Source organism: Rhincodon typus, chromosome 4 (genome assembly GCF_021869965.1).
Source record: "Rhincodon typus isolate 14 chromosome 4, sRhiTyp1.1, whole genome shotgun sequence".
Classification (NCBI taxonomy): Eukaryota; Metazoa; Chordata; class Chondrichthyes; order Orectolobiformes; family Rhincodontidae; genus Rhincodon; species Rhincodon typus.
Window position 1 is genome coordinate 89,667,451 of NC_063335.1, and position 20,540 is coordinate 89,687,990.

The 20,540-nt window shown below is 40.8% G+C and overlaps 1 protein-coding gene across 3 annotated transcripts in view; it reads right to left on the minus strand.

The window, feature by feature from the left end:
• The window catches only part of nbeal2 (neurobeachin-like 2), a 202,607-nt gene that overhangs the window by 98,792 nt on the left and 83,275 nt on the right, over positions 1–20,540 (minus strand). For 2 of the 3 annotated variants that reach the window (XM_020515436.2, XM_048595707.1), the window contains exons 6-13: positions 18,819–18,901; positions 15,006–15,091; positions 12,612–12,918; positions 11,371–11,477; positions 10,026–10,112; positions 7,353–7,436; positions 1,526–1,624; positions 529–1,103 (exon numbers count right to left, since the gene is read on the minus strand). In XM_020515436.2, the coding sequence (XP_020371025.1) occupies positions 529–1,103; positions 1,526–1,624; positions 7,353–7,436; positions 10,026–10,112; positions 11,371–11,477; positions 12,612–12,918; positions 15,006–15,091; positions 18,819–18,901 (1,428 nt within the window). The remainder of the gene's footprint in view (positions 1–528; positions 1,104–1,525; positions 1,625–7,352; positions 7,437–10,025; positions 10,113–11,370; positions 11,478–12,611; positions 12,919–15,005; positions 15,092–18,818; positions 18,902–20,540) is intronic. The other variant, XM_048595708.1, reaches the window with a different exon arrangement.

Genomic DNA, 20,540 nt, shown 5'->3' on the forward strand with positions numbered 1-20,540 from the left:
ACTGAAATATAAAATTCTGATTGGGTAGAGGCTAAGAGGATATTTGCCCAGTGGGTAAATCTGGAACTATCGGGTGCAGTTTAAAAATAAACGGTCTCCTACTCAAGATGGAAATGAGGAGAAATTTCTTCTCTAAGAGAGTCATTAATATGTGAAATTCTCTTTCAGAGACAGCATAGGGTGGGTCACTAAAGACATTGAAGGCCAAGTTAGACAAGTTTTTGACCTACAAAGTCTTCAAAGCTTGTGGGATTGAACAGGAAAGTAGAGTTAAGGCCACAATTGGATAAGTCATTTTATTGAATGACAAAGTAGGGTCCGTGGTGAATGGTCTATGCCTGCTTCTTTTTTTTTTTTTAAAAATAATTTAATGGTTTTCCTTGTTGTCCAAGTTGTCAATTCTCACCTGTGTGCTGAGTGATACATGACCATTCTTACTTGTGCAGAGGGAGGACAATGACAATTACACTTCTGCAGGTGAATAATAGTTCTCATGTGCGCAGGGGAATTATAACTCACATTTCCTACCTGTACAGTTGTTTTCGTTTTGGTCTCTTGCTGAATATGCAGCCATCCTCCCACTCTTCATTCAGGCACAGCCACGTGTGGAAAGCAAAACCATTACCCAGCCATTTCTGAATAACGGGAACCATTATTCCTGCCATACTGGGAGTCAGGTCAAAATACTGCAGCACACTTTCAGTCCCATCTTTCCTCGCCATGGCTGATAAGGCCCGAATGACACGGGCAGAGTATGGATGTACTTTTCCATCAGTGGTCCGAAGTAGTTTTATGAGTTGCCGGAGTTCTCCGGGTTGAATGGAAAGGCTACCCACCACCTGTAGCAAGTCAATAAGGTTCTCGCCACACTTTCTGTCGAGCTGTGGGTGGCAGTGCAACGATGCCAGAGTAGCACTCAATACCCCAGCCTTCACGCAGGTCATGCGAGTCCGCAGGGTAGCACCACATACTTTCTTTAACCAATCAGAGACAAAGATCTGTAGATTGCGAGATTCCAGGTCAGGAATCCATTGCACCAGGATCAACAGTGGTTGCTCATTATTGATCATGGTGAGGGAGGTCATATTCTCATCCTCAGTAGCCTGCAGACATAAGACAGTCATTGTTAGGTACATTGATTGGAGTCTGTCTTTCTCCCAACTGAGCTGCAAGACTCTCCAAATGGTGTCAATTCCTTTCCATCAATGGGAATAGGATCGTAATGGTGCACTCGTGGTTTATTTTTGTGCTTGATTCATTCATGACTGATTGAGAAATTGAACCCAATGTGTTTTGAAAACCATTCAGCCGTAATGTAGGTCTACTGCTAGGGCCTGCATTACTCGTACCTCCCCAGAACAAACAGGGGCAAGGACATTTCACAAACTGGCCAACATCAGTCTAAACTATAAATAAAAATGGAAACTGGTCAGGAGTGGAAACCAAGTTCCATTCCTGCTTGTCGCAGGACATGAATTCCAATTGTGGCCTCAGTGCCTTAATCATCCCCGAGCCAACCATTTACCATGTTCATGAGTTCCTGCAAGAGTTGCTTTGTTGGCTCCCCCTGGCTTTTCAGCACCTCATACAGATGAGAGTAACCAATCCGTTCCTTGAAAACTTCCTGTTGACAAAAGATTAATGCAGAAGTTAAATTAATTACTTGATTATAATTTGAGTAGCTGCAAACACTGCAAACAGCAACTCATTCTCTAACACAACAGGGAACATCCCTTTTTTATCCCCTGTATCTACTAACAAATTCCTGTACAATCAAAGCAATTCACAACACTGCAATTCTACCAGAGATCGTAGGAAGTGCAGATGCTGGAGAATCTGAGATAACAAGGTGTAGAGCTGGATGAAGACAGCAGGCCAAGCAGCACAGAAGCAGGAAAGCTGACGTTTCGGGCCTAGACCCTTCTTCAGAAATGGGGGAGGGAAGGGGAAGGGGGTTCTGAAATAAATAGGGAGAGAGGGGGAGACGGATAGAAGATGGATAGAGGAGAAGATAGATGGAGAGGAGACAGACAGGTCAAAGAGGCGGGGATGGAGCCAGTAAAAGGTGAGTGTAGGTGGGATGTTAGGGAGGGGATAGGTCAGTCCAGGGAGGACGGACAGGTCAAGGGGGCGGGATGTGGTTAGTAGATAGGAGATGGGGGTGGGGCTTGAGGTGGGAGGAGGGGATAGGTGGGAGGAAGGACAGGTTAGGGAGGTGGGGACAAGCTGGGCTGGTTTTGGGATGCAGTAGGGGGAAGGGAGATTTTGAAGCTTGTGAAGTCCACGTTGATACCATTGGGCTGCAGGGTTCCCAAGCGGAATAGGAGGTGCTGTTCCTGCAACCTTCGGGTGGCATCGTTGTGGCACTGCAGGAGGCCCAGGATGTACATGTCATCTGAGACGGATATCGGTTTCCAGGTGGCTGCCAGAGATGGAAACAGAGAGGTCCAGGAAGGAGACAGAGGTATCAGAGATGGTCCAGGTGAACTGAAGTTTGGGGTGAAAGGGGTTGGTGAAGTGGATGAACTGTTCGAGCTCACTAAATGAAAGACTACCTTTCATGCCCCAGTTTATTGCAACGCTATATAGCCAATGAAGTCCTTTTAAAATGTGCTTACTATTGCTACATAAGGAGATATAGCAACAAACGTGCACAGCAAGTTCTACGTGCAACAATGAACTGTTGCACATGATCTGTTTCGGTGATATTAGCTGAGGGATAAATACTGGCCTAGAGAATACCCCAGATTCTCTTTGAAACAGCGCCATGGAATCTTTTATCTCCATCTGAGGGGACAATAGGGCCTCAATTTGACACCTCATGCAAAAGTTCAGCCACGGCCTCTGATCATCCTCCATTTACTTTATTCTAACATTGGACACCGTGCCTTCAATCATCTCAGCCCCAAGCGGTGGGCTTCCCTCCCTAAACCTCTTCACCTTTCTATACTCCTTGAATGCACTCTTGCTGTGCTATTCCTAACAATACAGAACTTCCATAGGACTAGATAAACTTTCAGATTTATCACATGCTCAAGTCTTTGCTGTGCAGTAAGAAGAGCATGGGATAGTGAGATTAGTAGCAAATTGCAACCTATAGTATTGCTGAGGGATGTAGAAACTAACTCAAAACAGGAATGATTCAAAATTGAGAGTGTTTTTACATCTATTCTCCAACAAAACATGGCAAAAAGCTCCCTCAGGAAGATGAGTGAAACCAATTTGACTCATGATCTAAACTAACACTCAAGTCATTCAGGTTACTCTACACATTCTATGTGGTATGGTGGCTCAGTGGTTAGCACTGCTGCCTCACAGCACCAGAAACCCAGGTTCAATTCCACCCTCGGGCGACTATCTGTGTGGAGTTTGAACGTTCTCCCCATGTCTGCATGGGTTTCCTCTGGGTGTTCTGGTCTCCTCCCACAGACCAAAGTAGTGCAGGTTAGGTGGATTGGCCATGTTAAATTGCCCAAAATGTCTAGGGATGTGCAGACAGGGTGGATTAGCCATGGTAAATGCAGGTCAATAAGGTCTGGGTGGGATGCTCTTTGGAAGGTCGGTGTGGACTCATAGGCTGAATGGCCTGCTTCCAAACTGTGGGGATTCTATTCTTTAATCTATTTTCTCCTTTGAAACATGCATTTTAAGAATGTATTTTTCAGGTGAAAGACAGATAAATTCAGCTTAATCGCTGAAGGGGTGGGAATGGTGTGAAGTGAGGGATCAAGAACCTCACGAAAGAAGCATCAAGAACCTCACGAAAGAAGCATAAAGAAACAATGTGCACTTAAATGTGATACAAAACATAGTCAATTTACAGTTTTACATTATAAAGCACCCTACGGGAATGGAACCAAAATCATTGCAGGATGAGAGTCAAACTGACGCAAGTTCACATCTCTTCTCATCTGGAGATATAAATTAAAATCATGGTTATATATACTAATTTAGCCTGGTCACCATCCCAAAGATAAAATGACTAAAATTGTCACAGCTATTGTGTTTTAAATAACACACAATTCCCTGAGGAAGTAACAAGCAATGTGGATCTAGAGAACATGTCAATGCAGCGTGCTTGAATCACCAAAAGAGATTTGACAAGGTAGCACATCACAGGTTTACTACACAAAATAACAGCTCATTGTGCACAGAGCAACATATTATCAGACACATGAACAGGCAGGGAATATAGAAATTCACTCCTGTGCAGGCAGGTGGGATTAGTTTAGATTGTCACCATGATTGGTGCAGTCACAGTGAGCTGAAGGATCTGTTCCCAGCCTCTACAGTTCTCTATTCTATGACGGATAAAAATTTGTTTAACTAACAGGAAACAGAATGGAGATAAATGGGTCACTTTCAGATTGGCTAGATGTAATTAGTTATTTGTCAAAAAGATCAGTTCTAGGGCTTCAACTACTTGCAATCTGTATCAATGACATGGATTAAAATGATCATTTACACTAAATTTTTGGAAGATACAAAATTAGGAATGTAATTTGAGAAGAGGACGTAAGGAGCCTACAGAGGAAAGTGGATAGGTTAAATGAATGGGACAGAATTTGGCAGAAGAACTATAACATGGGAAAGTTATGAACTTCACAAATTTGGAAGTAGGAATAGAAAAGGGCCATCATTCTTAAATCTGGTACAGATGGACTTGGGTGTCCTGTTGTCATTCATTGCGAGGAGAATGGAATGTAACAGAAGGAAAGTTTTGCTACAGTTGCACAGGGCATGAGTGAAACCACATATGGAGTACTGTAGGTCTGACAGCATAGGCGGAGAGAAAAAGATGAAACCTTTTAAGTTGCTGGATTCTCTTTATTTCAGAAAGGATACAACTGCAGCGAAAGCAGGGCATAGAATGTCCATTTGACTGATTGCTGGGCTCAAACGGTTATGAGGAAAGGTTGGACAGGGTCGGCCTGTTCCAAGTCACGCACTGGAGTTCAGAAGAATGAGAGCAGGATACAAAAAAAAATTGACAGCAGGGTAAATGAGGAAATATTAGAAAAGGCAATAGAAACTTGGTCAAAGTAGCAAGTTTGAAAGAGCATCTTAAAAAGGAGTGGAGAGAGGTGGAGAAGTTTAGAAACAGCATACCAGGATTTACAGCCGAGATGACAGAATGCACAGCGTGCAATGATGGAGCAATAGAAATGAAGGATGATCAAGCTACAACTGTTAGAAGCAACAGAGGTCTCAGACAGCTGTCGGGCTCAACTGTCTGGCCATGCCTGTGACACATTGATACTGGCTGTAATACCAGTGTCAAGAGAACTGTACTCATGGAACAAGCTATTGTCTCTCCACCTGTGAGCAAACTCAACAACACAGTGTTGTCAGCAGTTGGAAGCAGTCTGCAATTCTAAAACCTTGATTCTAGCAAGACAGATAACTTAAAAAGCTCCACACAAGCACTGGAAAAGCAGCAACAAATTTTGGCCAACCAGAAAATGGATATGGAGAAACATTAAACTGAGCCGAAGAACCAAGATGCTTATCTATAAGGCCTGTATGGTCAGTGCATTGCTGTCTAACAGCAAAGCCTAGACAACCAAAAACCTACCAAGAGAAAAGGTTCAATAACGTCCACTGCTGATGTCTACAACATAAACTTAGCTCTAATTAAGGAAGCCTTGTTGGTTTGCCACATGCTCAGGATGGAAAACGGCCACATCTCCATGGATTGGTTATCCAAGAAGGTGACGTGTCAAGATAGCAGCAGCGAGCGCATTTAGTGATGCTGTCAACAGAGTCACAAAAGCCCTCCAACACCAATCTCAAGTGGGGAACTCAAGCAATGACCAATCCAAGTGGCAACACCAGCATAACAATATGCAGCTTCAGAATGTCCAAAGCAGATCCCAGCCCTGCAAACAAGGCATGAGCCGAAGTCATCCTGCACCAGTCACAAGGAACAATTTCACACTTGGTACTTGTGTCCAACATTGATTTTCCAGATACAGGTTGTCCAGCTATCAAAAGAAGCAGCTGATTTCATCTGATCTCACTAAAGTTCTGAGGTTGCACCACCAAATTCTCTCACTGATGAGAGATGCCAAACAGAGTGATGGGGCTGGAGAAAGTTATCAAGATCTGAGGTGGAAGGGTATGTATGGGAAGAGTGCATTTTATAGTCTTAAAGATGAGGGATGCTGATACTGAAGAACAAGTCTGTTCTTCCTCGAAAAGAGAAGAACAAAAAAGAATAAAGAAGTGCTTGGAATCATGACTTTTTTTTTCCTCATAAATTTGATTCAAAGAAAATGTTGTGCCATGAACAGGGCACAAAGGGTATACACATTCATGATAAAATACAGTAGGAGGAATTTTATTTAACAAAGACGGCAGTTAAGCTTGTGAAATGGATACTGGCATGAGTAATAGGGAAAAAAAAACTAGATTTGAAAGGAGGAAATAGACAGCTTATGGTCAACAAATATAATTTTTGAGTTATTAGCAATGAACTACAGGACTAATGTGGATTGCTGGAGGAGGTGGACTAACAGTCCTCACGTCCAACATGCTTCCAGCTACAGCAGAGGTAAACGCAAGGTAAAATTTTCTACATCCTGACCCAATGTTCAGCCTCAGATAAATGTCCCCTATTGAAACAGAATAGTATTATTTGTGTTTGCGAGGCCAACCATCCTTTGGCCCTTCTAAACTTACCCATCAGGAGCTAGAATTTGACAGTCTTAAAAATGATCATCATGCTTATTGGCAAAACTTAAAACAACAGCAATCTGCACACATAACCCTAAGCTTGCATTGTCCTGCTATTTTAATGTTCTACCTTTCTTTCATGCTGACATCTCTCTTTCTAGCATTCCACTGAAGATCAAAGGTGGTTCAGGAACAGCACTTCATAGCCTTCGAAACTCAACGGAGTTCTAAAATTTCAGACCATAATTTGCCTGTAATTTGTTTCCATTTCTTAGCATGTTTCAGTCTTAGTCTGATTCTCTGGTCTTTGCCTTCTGCCAGCAGATTATCATTGTTATAATATTTGCACCTCTTCTCGACATGACTTTAGTTTCTTTATTTGCTCCATTAAATAATCCTTTTGGCTTTGCCCAACAAACTCTCTCATTTAATCTTGCATGCCTTTCACTCCATCATGACCTTCCCTTTTACTGTTTCTCCACCATCTCCCATTTGACCTATTTAAAAACCTATTCCTCTTCTTATATCTCCCTATTCCGATTAAAGATCATGAAGTCAAAATGTTAACTCTGCTTCTCTCTGCACAGATGCTGCCAAACCTGTTGAGTATTTCCAACATTGTCTGGTTTTAATCTTAGAATAGCAATCCTTGGCATTGACAACCCTGGCAGACATACCTTGGCAGAGGGTGAGTTCTTCATTATCGCTGTTAGCACTCTGATAGCATGCACTGTGATGGAGTCTGACTCCTTCTCAAATACCTGCAAAGGAGCCACAAACTGGTAATGTCAAATCAAAGTAATAGCATCACCCTACAAATAGGAACATAATAATATTGGGCTTCAACAATCCATCACATGAAACAGGCTGGCTATAGTGCACATATTTTCAGGAGGATCTATTGGTAAAACCAATGAGTAGACATGATCTTAATTTACCTAAGAACTGAACTTGCATTTTTCTGCAATTGATGCTTTCAGAAAAAGACACCAACATAATTGAATCTTTAATGTCCACTGAAATGGCGTAACAAACTACTTCATTGTTTCGAACAATTACAAAAAAAAAAAACTGCCAGTTCACCAAATTCCACCACCACTTAAAGACATCTAACATGTGCAGTAAATGTCAGCTTTATCACTGACACACTACATCCAGAGAAAGATTAATAAACTTAATATTGGCAACTTATTCAACCATGATTGGTAGAGAACAAATTTTCTTGTCCTCTGATCATAGCCAGCAACGTCCAACTGGATCATGGAAGACACAAATCACTGTGACACTACACCACATATGGCATTCACCACAGACATGAAATCATGAAAACATGTAAAGAGTTTCAGTGGGATTTAAAACATGACCATCACACCACAACATATCTGCTCAGATCACATTGTTCCTTCCTGTTACAGCAGAGATCATCATCCACCTCTGGATTTTGAAGATTGTGATATTTTGTAGACTGCAAGTGTCATCCACAACCTTATAATGGCCTGACCACATTTCCTTCAAGTAGTTAGTTAGTTTTCCTTCTCTTAAGAAGCCTCAGTTTTCCTATTAAGTCCAATAATTGTGCAAGCCTCTTCTCACACTTCCCAAAGGAGTACAGGAACAGTGGTAGGAATTCAAGTAATCAAGTCTATTCTGCCATTTAATTTGATAACAGATGGTTTGTACCCACAAATGGCCTCTATTCCTTCATAACCTTACCTAATCTGGATTCATCTCCAAAATCTCAACTAACCCAACATGCCTGAATAGGCTTGTTCCAATTTTAAGATTACATCCTTTTGGATTCTGGATTCCCCAACAAAGGGGATTGTCTCTCTGTACCTGCCCAATGGAATCTTTTTATTATTTAAAACACCTTAATTAGGTCACCACTTAACCTTCTCTGCTCAAGACAATACAAGTCAATGCACCTGGCCTTGTAATTTAATCCTTTCAGCTCTGGTATCATTTTGGTGAATTCACATTGTGCACATAGCCAATGTATCCTTCCTGAGGCACAGTTCCCAAATTGGAACACGGAAGCTCAGATGGGATCTAGCACAGATTCTATGCAACAAAAGCATGTCTTTTTTCACTTCTATATTCCTGTCCCCTTGAAAGTCTTCTTTTTTTTCAAAAAAATTACATTTTGTAGCTGCTCACTAGTTTTTAGTGATACACATGTCGACACTCAAATATCTAGTGATTCCAAATTTCTAGACTCCGAACATTAATAAAATATTTACTTTTCATGGTTCAAAGAGGAACTCTGATACACGGAACTCCATTTTCCAATTTTGCCCAATCACTAATCTCTCCAAGTGTCGGCATATTTGTGCTCACAACTCGACAATGTTCATAGCCCAACCTTCCCAGCAGGTTGAAAGATCTCAAAACTTGAACTAATTTGTTCAAACATAACCTCTGTTTATCAAGAAAATTTTGGCTCCTTTTAATTAGCTCAAACAGGCAGAGTGTAATCATATGATACTATACTACAGTGCAGTATTTTTATTGCCAATGTATGAAGTCTCTATATCTAATATTTACACATTGTTGTGGGGTGATGTCATTTAGTTGAATTTCAATAAAGCAGCTAAAATAACACTGATGATTAGTAGACTTATGAAACACAGGACAAAAGGCAAGATCAGCATCTCCAGTAACCAGGTGATGTCAGCATGCTACAGCTTTCCTTACATATTTAATAAATGAAGGAATTATGTTCAAATTTCTATTACATTTTCGAAAGGAAGGTTTATCTCTTTCCAGTAATGAAGTTACGCTGGCTACTAGATCATTTTAGGGAAGAATGAGAGAGAAGGAAAAAATATCAGTCAAGATAAGATAATAAAAGAAAATGGGGAGAGGGGCTAAAGAAAGGATTGGACAAAAAGGGAGACAGCAAAACAGGAGGAGGGGAAAAGAGAGAAACACAATAGGAAAAGGCAAGGAGGAACAGAGAACACAAAAGAAAGGTGAGAAATTAACTGAAAGGGGGAGATCAACTGAGAAGAAGAGGGACAGTGCAACAGAAACAAAAAAGTGAAACGACATGTAATGGAAGAAAGCAATGAGACTGAAAGAGTAAAGCAAAGGAAAAGACAATAGGAACATGACAGAAAAAGTCAGAAGCAGGGAAACAGGAAGCATAACAGAGGCAGAGAGTAAGGTCATAGATACAAACAAGCGAAAGAATACAGGCGATACAGAAAGATAAAACTAAACAAGAAAGAGAATAACAGAGACAGAAAGGAATTGGAAGGAAGAAGGGTAAATTTCAAACTTGCTGATCACATCATGCTGAAATCAAGCCTGGCCATTTTCTCCCAGAGTATAAGCATCTCCAGTAATACCTTGCTGAGATTGATTTCAGTCAGTAACTGAGTGGCAAGATCACTCCCACCCTTGCTGTCATCCTTAGACCTACTGCTTACATACAGCTGTCAAAGAGAGGGTGGAGGATGGGTGGGTGAATCAGGGAGGTGTTGGTAAAGCGACAAAAAACAAAAAAAAAGGAGAAAAAAACATGACATCAGAAACCAGACAAAGCTTGCATAACACACAACAGTGAAAACGTCAATCATCTTTAATGTTCACTGTCAGGTTAAAAACAGCAGGATGGGAATACTGAAGGTCAAGGAGATTTTGTTCCAAGTGCTCATCTGTTTTACCCAGAAACCATATTACCGCTGAACTTTTCTAGGAGTTCTTCTGATATTCCACCATAATGGATGAGAGCTGGCACTGCCATTTTTCAAGTTGCACTACCCCATCAATTGGCTCAAAGTTAAAATCTTTCTCCATCTCACTGCTATTTTCAAAGGAGCCATTGCAAGTGGTCTTAGGGTCCCATGCTTTGTGCAGCTACGAAACTGAAGATCATAATGCTACTTTTGTACAAATCTTACTTTTCATCACACAACATTCAGCCGAGACTACAATACCTTCTTTAAAAGATGTACAAAGCAATATTCTCCTAGATTAGCTGGGGTCACATAAACATGCTTCTTGCACACTTACTCGTTTTCACTTGCACATTCTAATTCACTCACTCATACAATCATTTACATGCACACATTCACAAACTGGCAGTCAGGCTCACTTGCACCTGTTGGCACTCACAATCACTCAAGTGTACACTCAAGACACACACACACACTTCTTTAAACAACAGGCATTCCTTTCTGCCAAAGTACCTCTCAAATAATGATAGTGAAAATTTAAGTTACATGATTTTGGGAATTCACTGATAATAGTGGATTTAAGCTTGACAATTCCACTCTTCACTGCATACTTAGTGTCGAGGTTAATACACAACTGATTTGACTGGGTAGTGAATGGTGGCTAATACCCAGAAAAGTGCCAGGAGATTTTGAATCAAAAGAATCTTGCAATACAAAAGGTTTTTGTTGGTGAATTGTATGTACAGTGTCTCTGAAAGAGATATCCATTTAATCCCATTCCCCTGTTTTTTCCCTGACAGTCCTCCCACAAGAAAAGGGAGAAAATTGGAAGTAACAAATATGAAGGAATGTTATCAGAGTTTCAATCTATCCTCAGGTGCAAATTTGACATGTACACAACAGGATTTACTTCACCTTCAAGGCTCTAACTCTGCTTTTAAGCATCCAGACGAGTCAAAGAACAACAAGACAACACCAAGCAACAAGGTAGAATTGTACATTTAGCTGTCCATACCTTGCTGTTCTGGATGAGTCGGATAATGTGCTCAAAGCAGTTGTTATTAAGGAACACTGCCTGAAGCACAGGCCGATCCTTACAGTTCAACATTTCAGAGATAGCACCTGCAACACAAAACGTGCAATCTAGCATCACTGCAGGGATGACAGATAAAGGGGCAGCATCTACAATCCACAGTGGCTCCATTGGTATCATGGTTCCCCAGAGTCACAACATAAGAATTGCTGGCCAAAAAAAAAAATGGCCCATCTAGTTTGCCTTAAAACTGTCCTGAAGGTTGCATGATACAACATTACTGGAGATGTTGATTTTTCATAGTTATCAATCTCTACCAATTTGTCACAATACACCTGAATATAATAGAAGCAAAATACTGTGGATGTTTGAAATAAAATCTGCATCTGAAATAAGACCATCTAAAATAAATACTGGAAAAAGCTGGAGAAATTCAGCACATCAAGCGGGATTTGCGGAAACAGAAACAGAGTTTACATTTCAAGTCGACTACAAGCTTTCTTCAGAACTGAAAGAAGCTGGAAAATCATGTTTTTGATGTTGTTCACAAACGGGCAAGAGGAACAAATGAGACAGATAGTGGGGGTGCCCAGAACAAATGACAAAGGGAGTGCTAATGGTAGTAGAGGAGTAAATTGAGTTGCAAAATAGTTGTCAATTGTAGATGTAAAAAGGAGAAAATGGGTAAAACCAACAAGACAAACAAAATCTGAGGCGGTTTGGCAGGGTTTGGGGTGGGCTGGGGGGGGGGGGGGGTGCAGTGGGGGTGAGTGGGTGGCAGTGGAATCTTAGTAGTCAAAGTAGAGGACAGTCTGAAGTTGTTGAACACCATGTTGAGTCCTGAAGTCTGGAAGCATGTAAATGGAACACAAGTGGCTATTCCTCTGTTTATTTTGTCATACCCAAAATCCAACCACTGGAATGATTTAGGAACAGCTAACTCAATATTACCTGCTAAACATACTACAATTCCTATATCATGCCTCAAATTACCCATATGTTAAATCTAAACATATCTTAATAGATACCTATCAATTTCCTTGTAAGCCCTTGCTTCTTCTTCACTGATCAAAGTGCTGCTGCGGGTCAATTTGTTCAACAAATGATAGACAATAAATGCTGAGCCACCCAATGACTCCCCAGTCTGGGAATTAATAAAAACAAATAACCCCTGCACCAAGCATGATCTTGAATAACTGAGGTACAAAAACAAATTCACTTACTGAGCATGTTGATCCGCAGGGTGATGAAGCCATCCTCTAGTCGGGTTTTAGACCCCTCTTCCTGCACTGCCAACGGCCTATCAGCATTCAACAACTTAAAGTAGCTGTCCAATATTGTCTCGATTGTCACTCTCCTCTGGTCAATGCTGCTAGAGTGGAGAACGTGGATCATTCCAATCAGACACTTCAAGCCAACTTGCAACAGTCGGGTGTCCTTTGGCTCCCGAGTTCCTGTGTCACACGAGGTCCTGAGAATCAGCATAAGCACCTCGACAGAGGCCGGGGTGATGGCGAGTAGTGCATTTTGCTGTATGGAGAAAACAGAGAGACTGAAATCTAGCTCTCCAATCTTTTGTTAAATAGATCTAAATCAATGAAAGTTATGCACTTTATATAAAATGCCAAGTGGTTCATTCTGACAGATAACCACCCAGACTGCGAGACCTTTGTATGTGATTGGATAACACAGCAGGTTCAAATACCCCTGTCAAATTAACTTATGTACTCAGCATTTGGGCTGACACATGTAGAGCGTTTTCTTTTAATCTAGCAGTTACTACACACCTAAGAGAGAAAGGGAATAGATACAGGGGCATGAAAAGCAAGTTAGAATGGGAAGTTGTTCACACAGCATATAAACACCAGCATGAACCAGCTGAGCCAACTGGGTTGTTTCTGTGCTATTGCTTCTATGCAATAGATTAGGTAGATATCATTTGCTACATTAATGGGGAGAAATGTTGTTGAATTTCCACTGGAAGGATTTATCCTTTCAGATTGATAATCACTAAATTATACAAGAGAATCAGAAGTAGAAACTGAGATGCAAGGTGCTCAGAAAGCAAATCATTAAAAGGTTATCAACAAACTCCCAGACACAACAATGGAGACAGAAACGCCCAAATTAAAAGAAGAAATATCTTTATGTTTAACCAGGATGTGCAAGGCCTCCTTCAAAACACCAAAATTATCCTTGTGATCTAACTTCATTAGTTTCAATATACATTGATTTCACTGTAGGGTATTGATATCATCTTGGAAACAGGATGTTCATCCCAACTGGTTCATGTTGGGGTTTATTCTCTGCACAAGCAGCAGTCAGGGCATAATGGGTTAAATGTGAAGACAGATTATGTAAACTCAGTTTGCATTCCCTTGAGGAGTGATTTGTTCAAGGTCTTTAAAATGACAAAGATAAAACAAACTAAAGGCAGTCTTTTTCCACTGGCGGGGGAGTCAAAACAAGATGAGATAATTTTCAACTTAGAGCTAAACCATTAAATATGAAAAAAGGCAGCAATGTTTTTCACAAAGATGGTGAGAATTTTTAATTTTCTCCTAAAAGCTAAATGGCAGCTGGATCCACTGAACATTTTGAGTCTGTAATTGATTCATTGCCCTTAATAAAAATCTATCAAAAGATAAATAAATAGAAACAAAAAACAAAAATTGCTGGAAAAACTCAGCAGCTCTGGCAGCGTTTGTGGAGAGAAATCAGAACTAAATTTCTTTGCAGAAAGGTCAATATACTTGAAACATTAACTGTAATTTCTCTCCACAGATGTTGCCAGGCCTGCTGAGTTTTTCCAACACTTTGTTTTTGTTTTTTGATTGCCAACATTTGCAGTTTTTTTTTTGACAAATAAATGGAGTTGAGTTGAGCTCTGCCCTGTACTAATTGAATTGCAGACAGCCTTTTAATGAAACAGCTGAGTTCTAATCCCATTTCCTCAGTTTATTCCCATTTCCTTTGTACCAGTCCAAGCTGCTCTTAAGTTGTGACACGGTCTTTACTTCACTCACCAAATGCACATCAAATATGTCCCTTCACTGTCAGGGCTCATTATCCTCATTTAAAGCCCAAGTATTGGTTTCCTCCTCTCACCACTGTCATCTTTTCTAAAACAAGGATTGGGGAGCTGTCATAAATTGAACAGATCATTTTAGCATTTAGTACTGCGATGGAGAAATGGCTCGTACACAAATTGAGCAGCAATAATGGATTGGGTGGAATGTTACAATTCATGTGCACTTCAATGGAAATACTGGTGGCAGGAAAAGGTATGTTGGATGGCAAGCTTGGAAGTTTGAACAATCCTTGCAGTAATGATTAAATACAGAGAGAAAAGGAAGGTTGAATACAGAAAGACTGTCCAACATTCCTTTCTTAAACAATACCATCAGGACCTTGCTGTGTATAAATTGTTTACAAAACGACTGATTGACTGCGAAGCACTGTGGGACTTCCTGAGGATCTAAAAATCATGAATAAACACAAGTTCTCTCTTTCCCGGCAAAGTGAGGAGAATCATGCATCGGAAAACCTTTCCTTTACTATGGTTTACAATTGCACCAGATTCCAGATGTGCAATCAATACTCAAGCTTTGCTTTACCTTACTTCCACTGATAATGGCTCCATAGAGATATAAGATTCGTAGGTGGATTGTCTTTGGCAAGTTCTGACTGTCTTTGAAGCTTTCTGTGAGGATTATGAACAAATAAAATATACAGTGGTTAGACTAGCTCCAGGTATGTAAAATTAACTTGTATAATAAAGTCTTCAAAGAATCAAGCTCTCTTAATAAATACCCATTGGAGAAATTATCTTTTAAATATATGTCACGAGTGTGAACACACTAGAAGATCCTCTCTCATCCTAGACATTTTTTAATCCTCTCATAGGATGTGAGCATAGTTGGCACGGCCAGCATTTGCTGCCCATCTGTAACTGTCCTCAATACAGTATTATGGAACAATGCTCTTGAACTGCTACAGTCCATCTAATGTGGTCACAGCATCGTTTACCAGGCAGCAATGATCCCCGTGCTCCAGAGACTTTGACCACAGACATTAGACACCCAGGAGCATTGCAAGATCCTCCAAATCAAGTCGTGAGAAAGGCAATCTGGCAGCTGTATCCTTTCACAAGCTAACATGCCCAGCATTAAGGTGCCAACCGGGCAAAATATATGTCATGTGTGTGCCTGACACCAGACTCTTGAAGCAATAGCAATCTCTTGTCAACTCATCTTCCTGACTCTCCAAGCACCACATAACCAGCATGCGCAGAGTCTGCAAATTGCACGTTGAACTTACCAATCATCTCAGAACCAGCCAAAACAGGTTGCAGCTATTCCAAGGGACTGCCTAACAGCAGTAGTATTTAAAGGGAGTTTCATGTTTTGACTTAGTGAAAGAGAATAGAGGTGCAAACTGGCTATGATAAATTGGGGAACATTACTTAACGGGATGCCAGCAGATAGGCAATGGAAAATATTTAAACAGTGCATGGAGGAACTGCAACAACTTTTCATTGGGTCATTCAAGGGTCACCAGACCCGAAACGTTTACTCTGTTTTCTCCTCCACAGATGCTGCCAGACCTGCTGAGCTTTTCCAGCAACTTTGTTTTTGTTCCTGATTTACAGCATCCGCAGTTCTTTTGGTTTTTACTTTTCACTTTTACTTTTCATTCTCGTCTACAGCATAAATAAAATAGGAAAGGTTATCCAACCATGACTAACAAAGAAAATTAGGGACAGTATTAGATCTAAGGAAATGGCATATATCATTGGCTAAACACAGCAGCAGACCTAGGTTTGGGAGCATTTCCACAAAGGAGGACAAAGGGATTGACTAAGATGGGAAAAACAGTACGTGGGTAATCTTATAGGGAACATATAAACTGACTGTAAAACTTCCAATAGCTACGTGGAGAGAAAAAGGTTACTAAAGATGAATGTGGATTCCTAACAATCATTTATAATGGAACAACAGGAACAAAAAAAAAAGTGACCGACCAACTAAATACATACTTTGGTTTACAAAGAAGGACACAAATAACAGAAACGTTGGGGACATAGGGTTTAGTGAGAAGAAGCAACTGAAGGAAATTGGTATTAGAAGGGAAATGGCATTAGGAAAACCAATTGGATTAAAGGCCAACAAATCCCCAGGGTCTGATAATCTACATCTCGTAATACTTAAGGAAGTGGCCTAAATAGTAGATGCATTGGTGTTCCATCTTTCAAGAACAGTTCCCCTGGAGAGGAGGGTAGCTCATGTAACCCCACTATTTTAGAAAGGGAATACAGCAAAAACAGGAAATTACAAATTGGTTAGCAGCACAAATGGTCAAGTCCATTACAAAGGCTTTAATAGCACAGCACTCTGAAAACAGTGACAAGAGTGAGCAATTCAGCATGGAATTATGAAAGAGAAATCATGCTTGATGCATCTCCTGGAATTTTTCAAGTTCATAACTAGTAAAGTTGATAAGGGAAACCAATGGATGAGCTTTACTTGGACATTCAGACAGCTTTTGGCAAGGTCCACTGAGAGATTATTATGAAAACTTAAAGTGCATGGGATTTGGCATAGTGCACTAACGTGAATAGAGAACTGGCTGGCAGACAGGAAACACATAGTAGGAATAAAAGGGTCATTTTCCCGTGCGGCAGCCAAATGACTAGTTGGGTACAGCAGAGACCAATGCTAGGATTAGATATTTACAATACATATTAATGAATTAAATGAGAGAACCAAATGTAACATCTCCACGTTTGCAGGCAACACAAAGCTGTGTGGGAGGGTGAACTATGAGGAGGATGCAGAGATGCTTCAGTGTGTATTGGGCAGGTTGAAGGAGTGGGCACATGCATGGGAAATGAAGCATAATGTGGATAAAAATGAGGTTATTCACTTTGATAGCAAAAACAAGAAGGCAATTATCTGAATAGGTGATGAGTTGGAAAAGGGGGAGATGCAATGAAACTTTGATGTACACCAGTCACCGAAAGGAAGCGTGCAGGCGCAGCAAGTAATGAAGAAGGCCAACGGTACATTGGCTTTTAAGTGATTGAGGCTAAAACGTTGAATATTTTCAAGGAGTTAGATATAGTTCTTAGTGCTAAAGTGATCAAAGGGTATGGGGAGAAGGCAGGATCAGGGTACTGAGTTGGATGATCAGCTATGATAATATTGAACGACAGAGTAGGCCCTGCTCCTATTCTCTATATTTATGTAGCCTCTCATAACAAGAGGATGAGAGTACAGGAGCAGAGATGTCTTGTTGCAATTGTACAGACCCTTGGTGACCACACCTGGAGTACTGTGTGCAGTTTTGGTCCCCTCATCGGAGGAAGGATGTTCTAGTTATGGAGAGAGTACAATGAAGATTTATCAGTCCGATTCCTGGAGTTGTAGAACTAGAAGAACAGAACTAACAGAACTATAAAGAGAGATTGGATCAATTAGGACTCTATTTACTGGAATTTAGAAGACTGAGAGGGGATCTCATAGAAATCTAAACAAAGCTAACATGATTAGACAGGGGAAACATGCATGAAAGACGTTCCCGATGACTGGGCAGTCAAGAACCAGGGATCACATTCTGAGGATACCGGCTGGCCATTTTGGACTGAGAGGAGGAAAAATTTCTTCACCTAGAGAGTGGTGACTCTGTGGAATTCTTTTCTGTAGAAGATGTGTGAGGCCAAAACATTGAATGATTTTTGAAAAAAGATTAGTTAGATATAGATCTTAGAGCTAAAGGGATCAAAAGTTAGGGGGTAAAAAGCAGGAACAGCGCTGAATGATCAGCCATGATCATATTACATGGCACAGCAGGCTCGCAGGGCTTTCTATGACAAAAAAGGAACAGCTTTATGGCTTGGCAGGAAATTTACAGGTGACAATGTTCCTATGCATCTGCTGCCTTTGTCAGCTGGGTGGTGGAGATTGCTGATTTGGAAAGTGCTGTAGAAGGATGCTTGGCAAGTTGCGGCAGTGGATCCTGCAAAGGATACACACTGCTGCCATTGTGGTGGAGAGAGCAAACGTTTAAGGTTGTGCCGGGGGTGCTAGTCCTGAATGGTGTAGAGTTTCAAGTGTGTTGTTGGAGCTCTACTCATCCTGGCAAATGGGGAGTAATTCTTCACAGTCCCGTGGATATTGAACAGGCTTTGGGGGGTCAGATGGCAAGTTCCTCACAACAGAATTCCAAGCCTCTAACCTGTTCCTGTAGCCATGAATGGTAAAAGGGGATGGTGGTGCTGGGGAATCAGTGGTTGATGATGGGAGGACTCAGCAATGATAATGCCATTGATTTCAAATGGGAGATAGTCATTATCTGGCACCTGTCACATTCATACCACACATGTAATACTCCTCACCCTCTGTTCCTGTCTGGTTCCCAGTTTTACTCACCATGGAAGAAAGTGTTAAATTCCTGAGGTAAAACAGCTGGTGCAAATTTGTATTTACTCCTTTCCACGGAACTGATAATTTCTCTAAAACCAAAAGATCATAGTTAGGCTTTCAGGAGGCTCAATGTGAACAGCTGAATTCTTCAAGTCGATCAAGAATCTAATCCTCAGGCCTGCATACATGTTCTGCCACACAAAGTTTCTCAACTTCTCACTAACATTCAACAACAAGCAGTGAACAATTTCAACAAAATCTGACAAGCCAGTAAGAATGCAGTCATTAATCCTCAGCCATACAAACCCTGTATCAAATCGTAAGGGCAGTTAACTTAGATTAACTAGGTTAGGTATCCATGCCCCTGTGGTGCTCCCTGGTCACCAGCTCATGTGAGGTGTGGGAACAAATTAGTTGCCACCCCCGTATGGTGGGCATGTCGTTAAAGCCAAAACATGATATTTGTTTAGAATAAAATTCTTACTCTTTGTGGTGACTTTCCTACTGGCAATCAATTGATCAGTCATCAACGTTTCCAGAAAAAAATAAGAAGTGATTTATGACAATGAAAGGAAGCTAGACCCTTGCTTTTCCTGATATATATGATTTGTATCCTGGTGTGTACAGAACATCTTCAAGTTTGCAGATGTCACAAAATTTGAAAGAATTGTTAAGTGTGAAGAGGACAGCATGGAACTCCAAAATGAGTTGGTGGAGTGGGTAGGTTCAAAGGTTCAAAGCAGAGAAGTACAAGGTGATGCAATTTGATTGGATGAACATTGAAAGACCATCTAAAATAGGGTGTACTAGTAAAGCAGAGGTGAAGGAACAGAAGCACCTAGATATGTATGCACACAGATTATTGAAGGCAACAGGACATGTGAAGAAAACAGTTACTAAAACAGTGTTCTTGACATTATTAACAGGGCCAGAGAGTGCAAGAGCAAGGAGGTGATATTGAACTCATACAAGCCACTTGTTAAACCTCAGCTGAAGTATTATGTAGTACGTTGCTCACATTTGTACAAGTAAGATATAGATGATTGGAGAGAGTGCAGAAGCAATTTATAAGAATGATTCCAGGGATGAGAATCTTCAGTTATGAAGATAGATTGAAGAAGTTGGGGCCTTTCTCCTTGGAGAGAAGGTTGCTGTGAGGAGATTTGTTGGAGGTTTTCAAAACCATGAGCAATCTGGATAGAGTAGATAGGGAGAATTTGCTCCCACTTGTAAAAGAAGAAAGGATAGGAGGGCACAGATTAAAAGTAATGTGCAAAGGTAGCAAGTGTAATGTGAGAAAAATCTTTTTCACACAGAGAGTAGTTAGGGCATGGAATGTACAGCCTAGAAATGTGGAGGAGGCAGGTTCAATTGAGGTTTGAGAGTGTACTGGGTGATTATTTGGACAGAAATGGTGTGCAGGAATATTGGGAAAAGGTAGGAAATTGCCTCGAGGTCATAGACCAGTTGCAGGTATGAAGGGCTGAATGGCCTCTTTTTGTGTCATAACAATTCTGTGACTCTGAAAAATAAAACTGGCAATTTCTGGAGTGATTGAAGAGATTAGTCATCACTCTACCATCTTGTATCAGAACATCAATGGGGAAGTGGAGCATGTACCTGAATGCCACATAGCCACCTGCACATCCACTGATTCCCTTACTACTATATAGAGTAATCTGAAAGATACCTGGGTCAGAGCTAAGTTTCATTAAGAAACTGTTATTC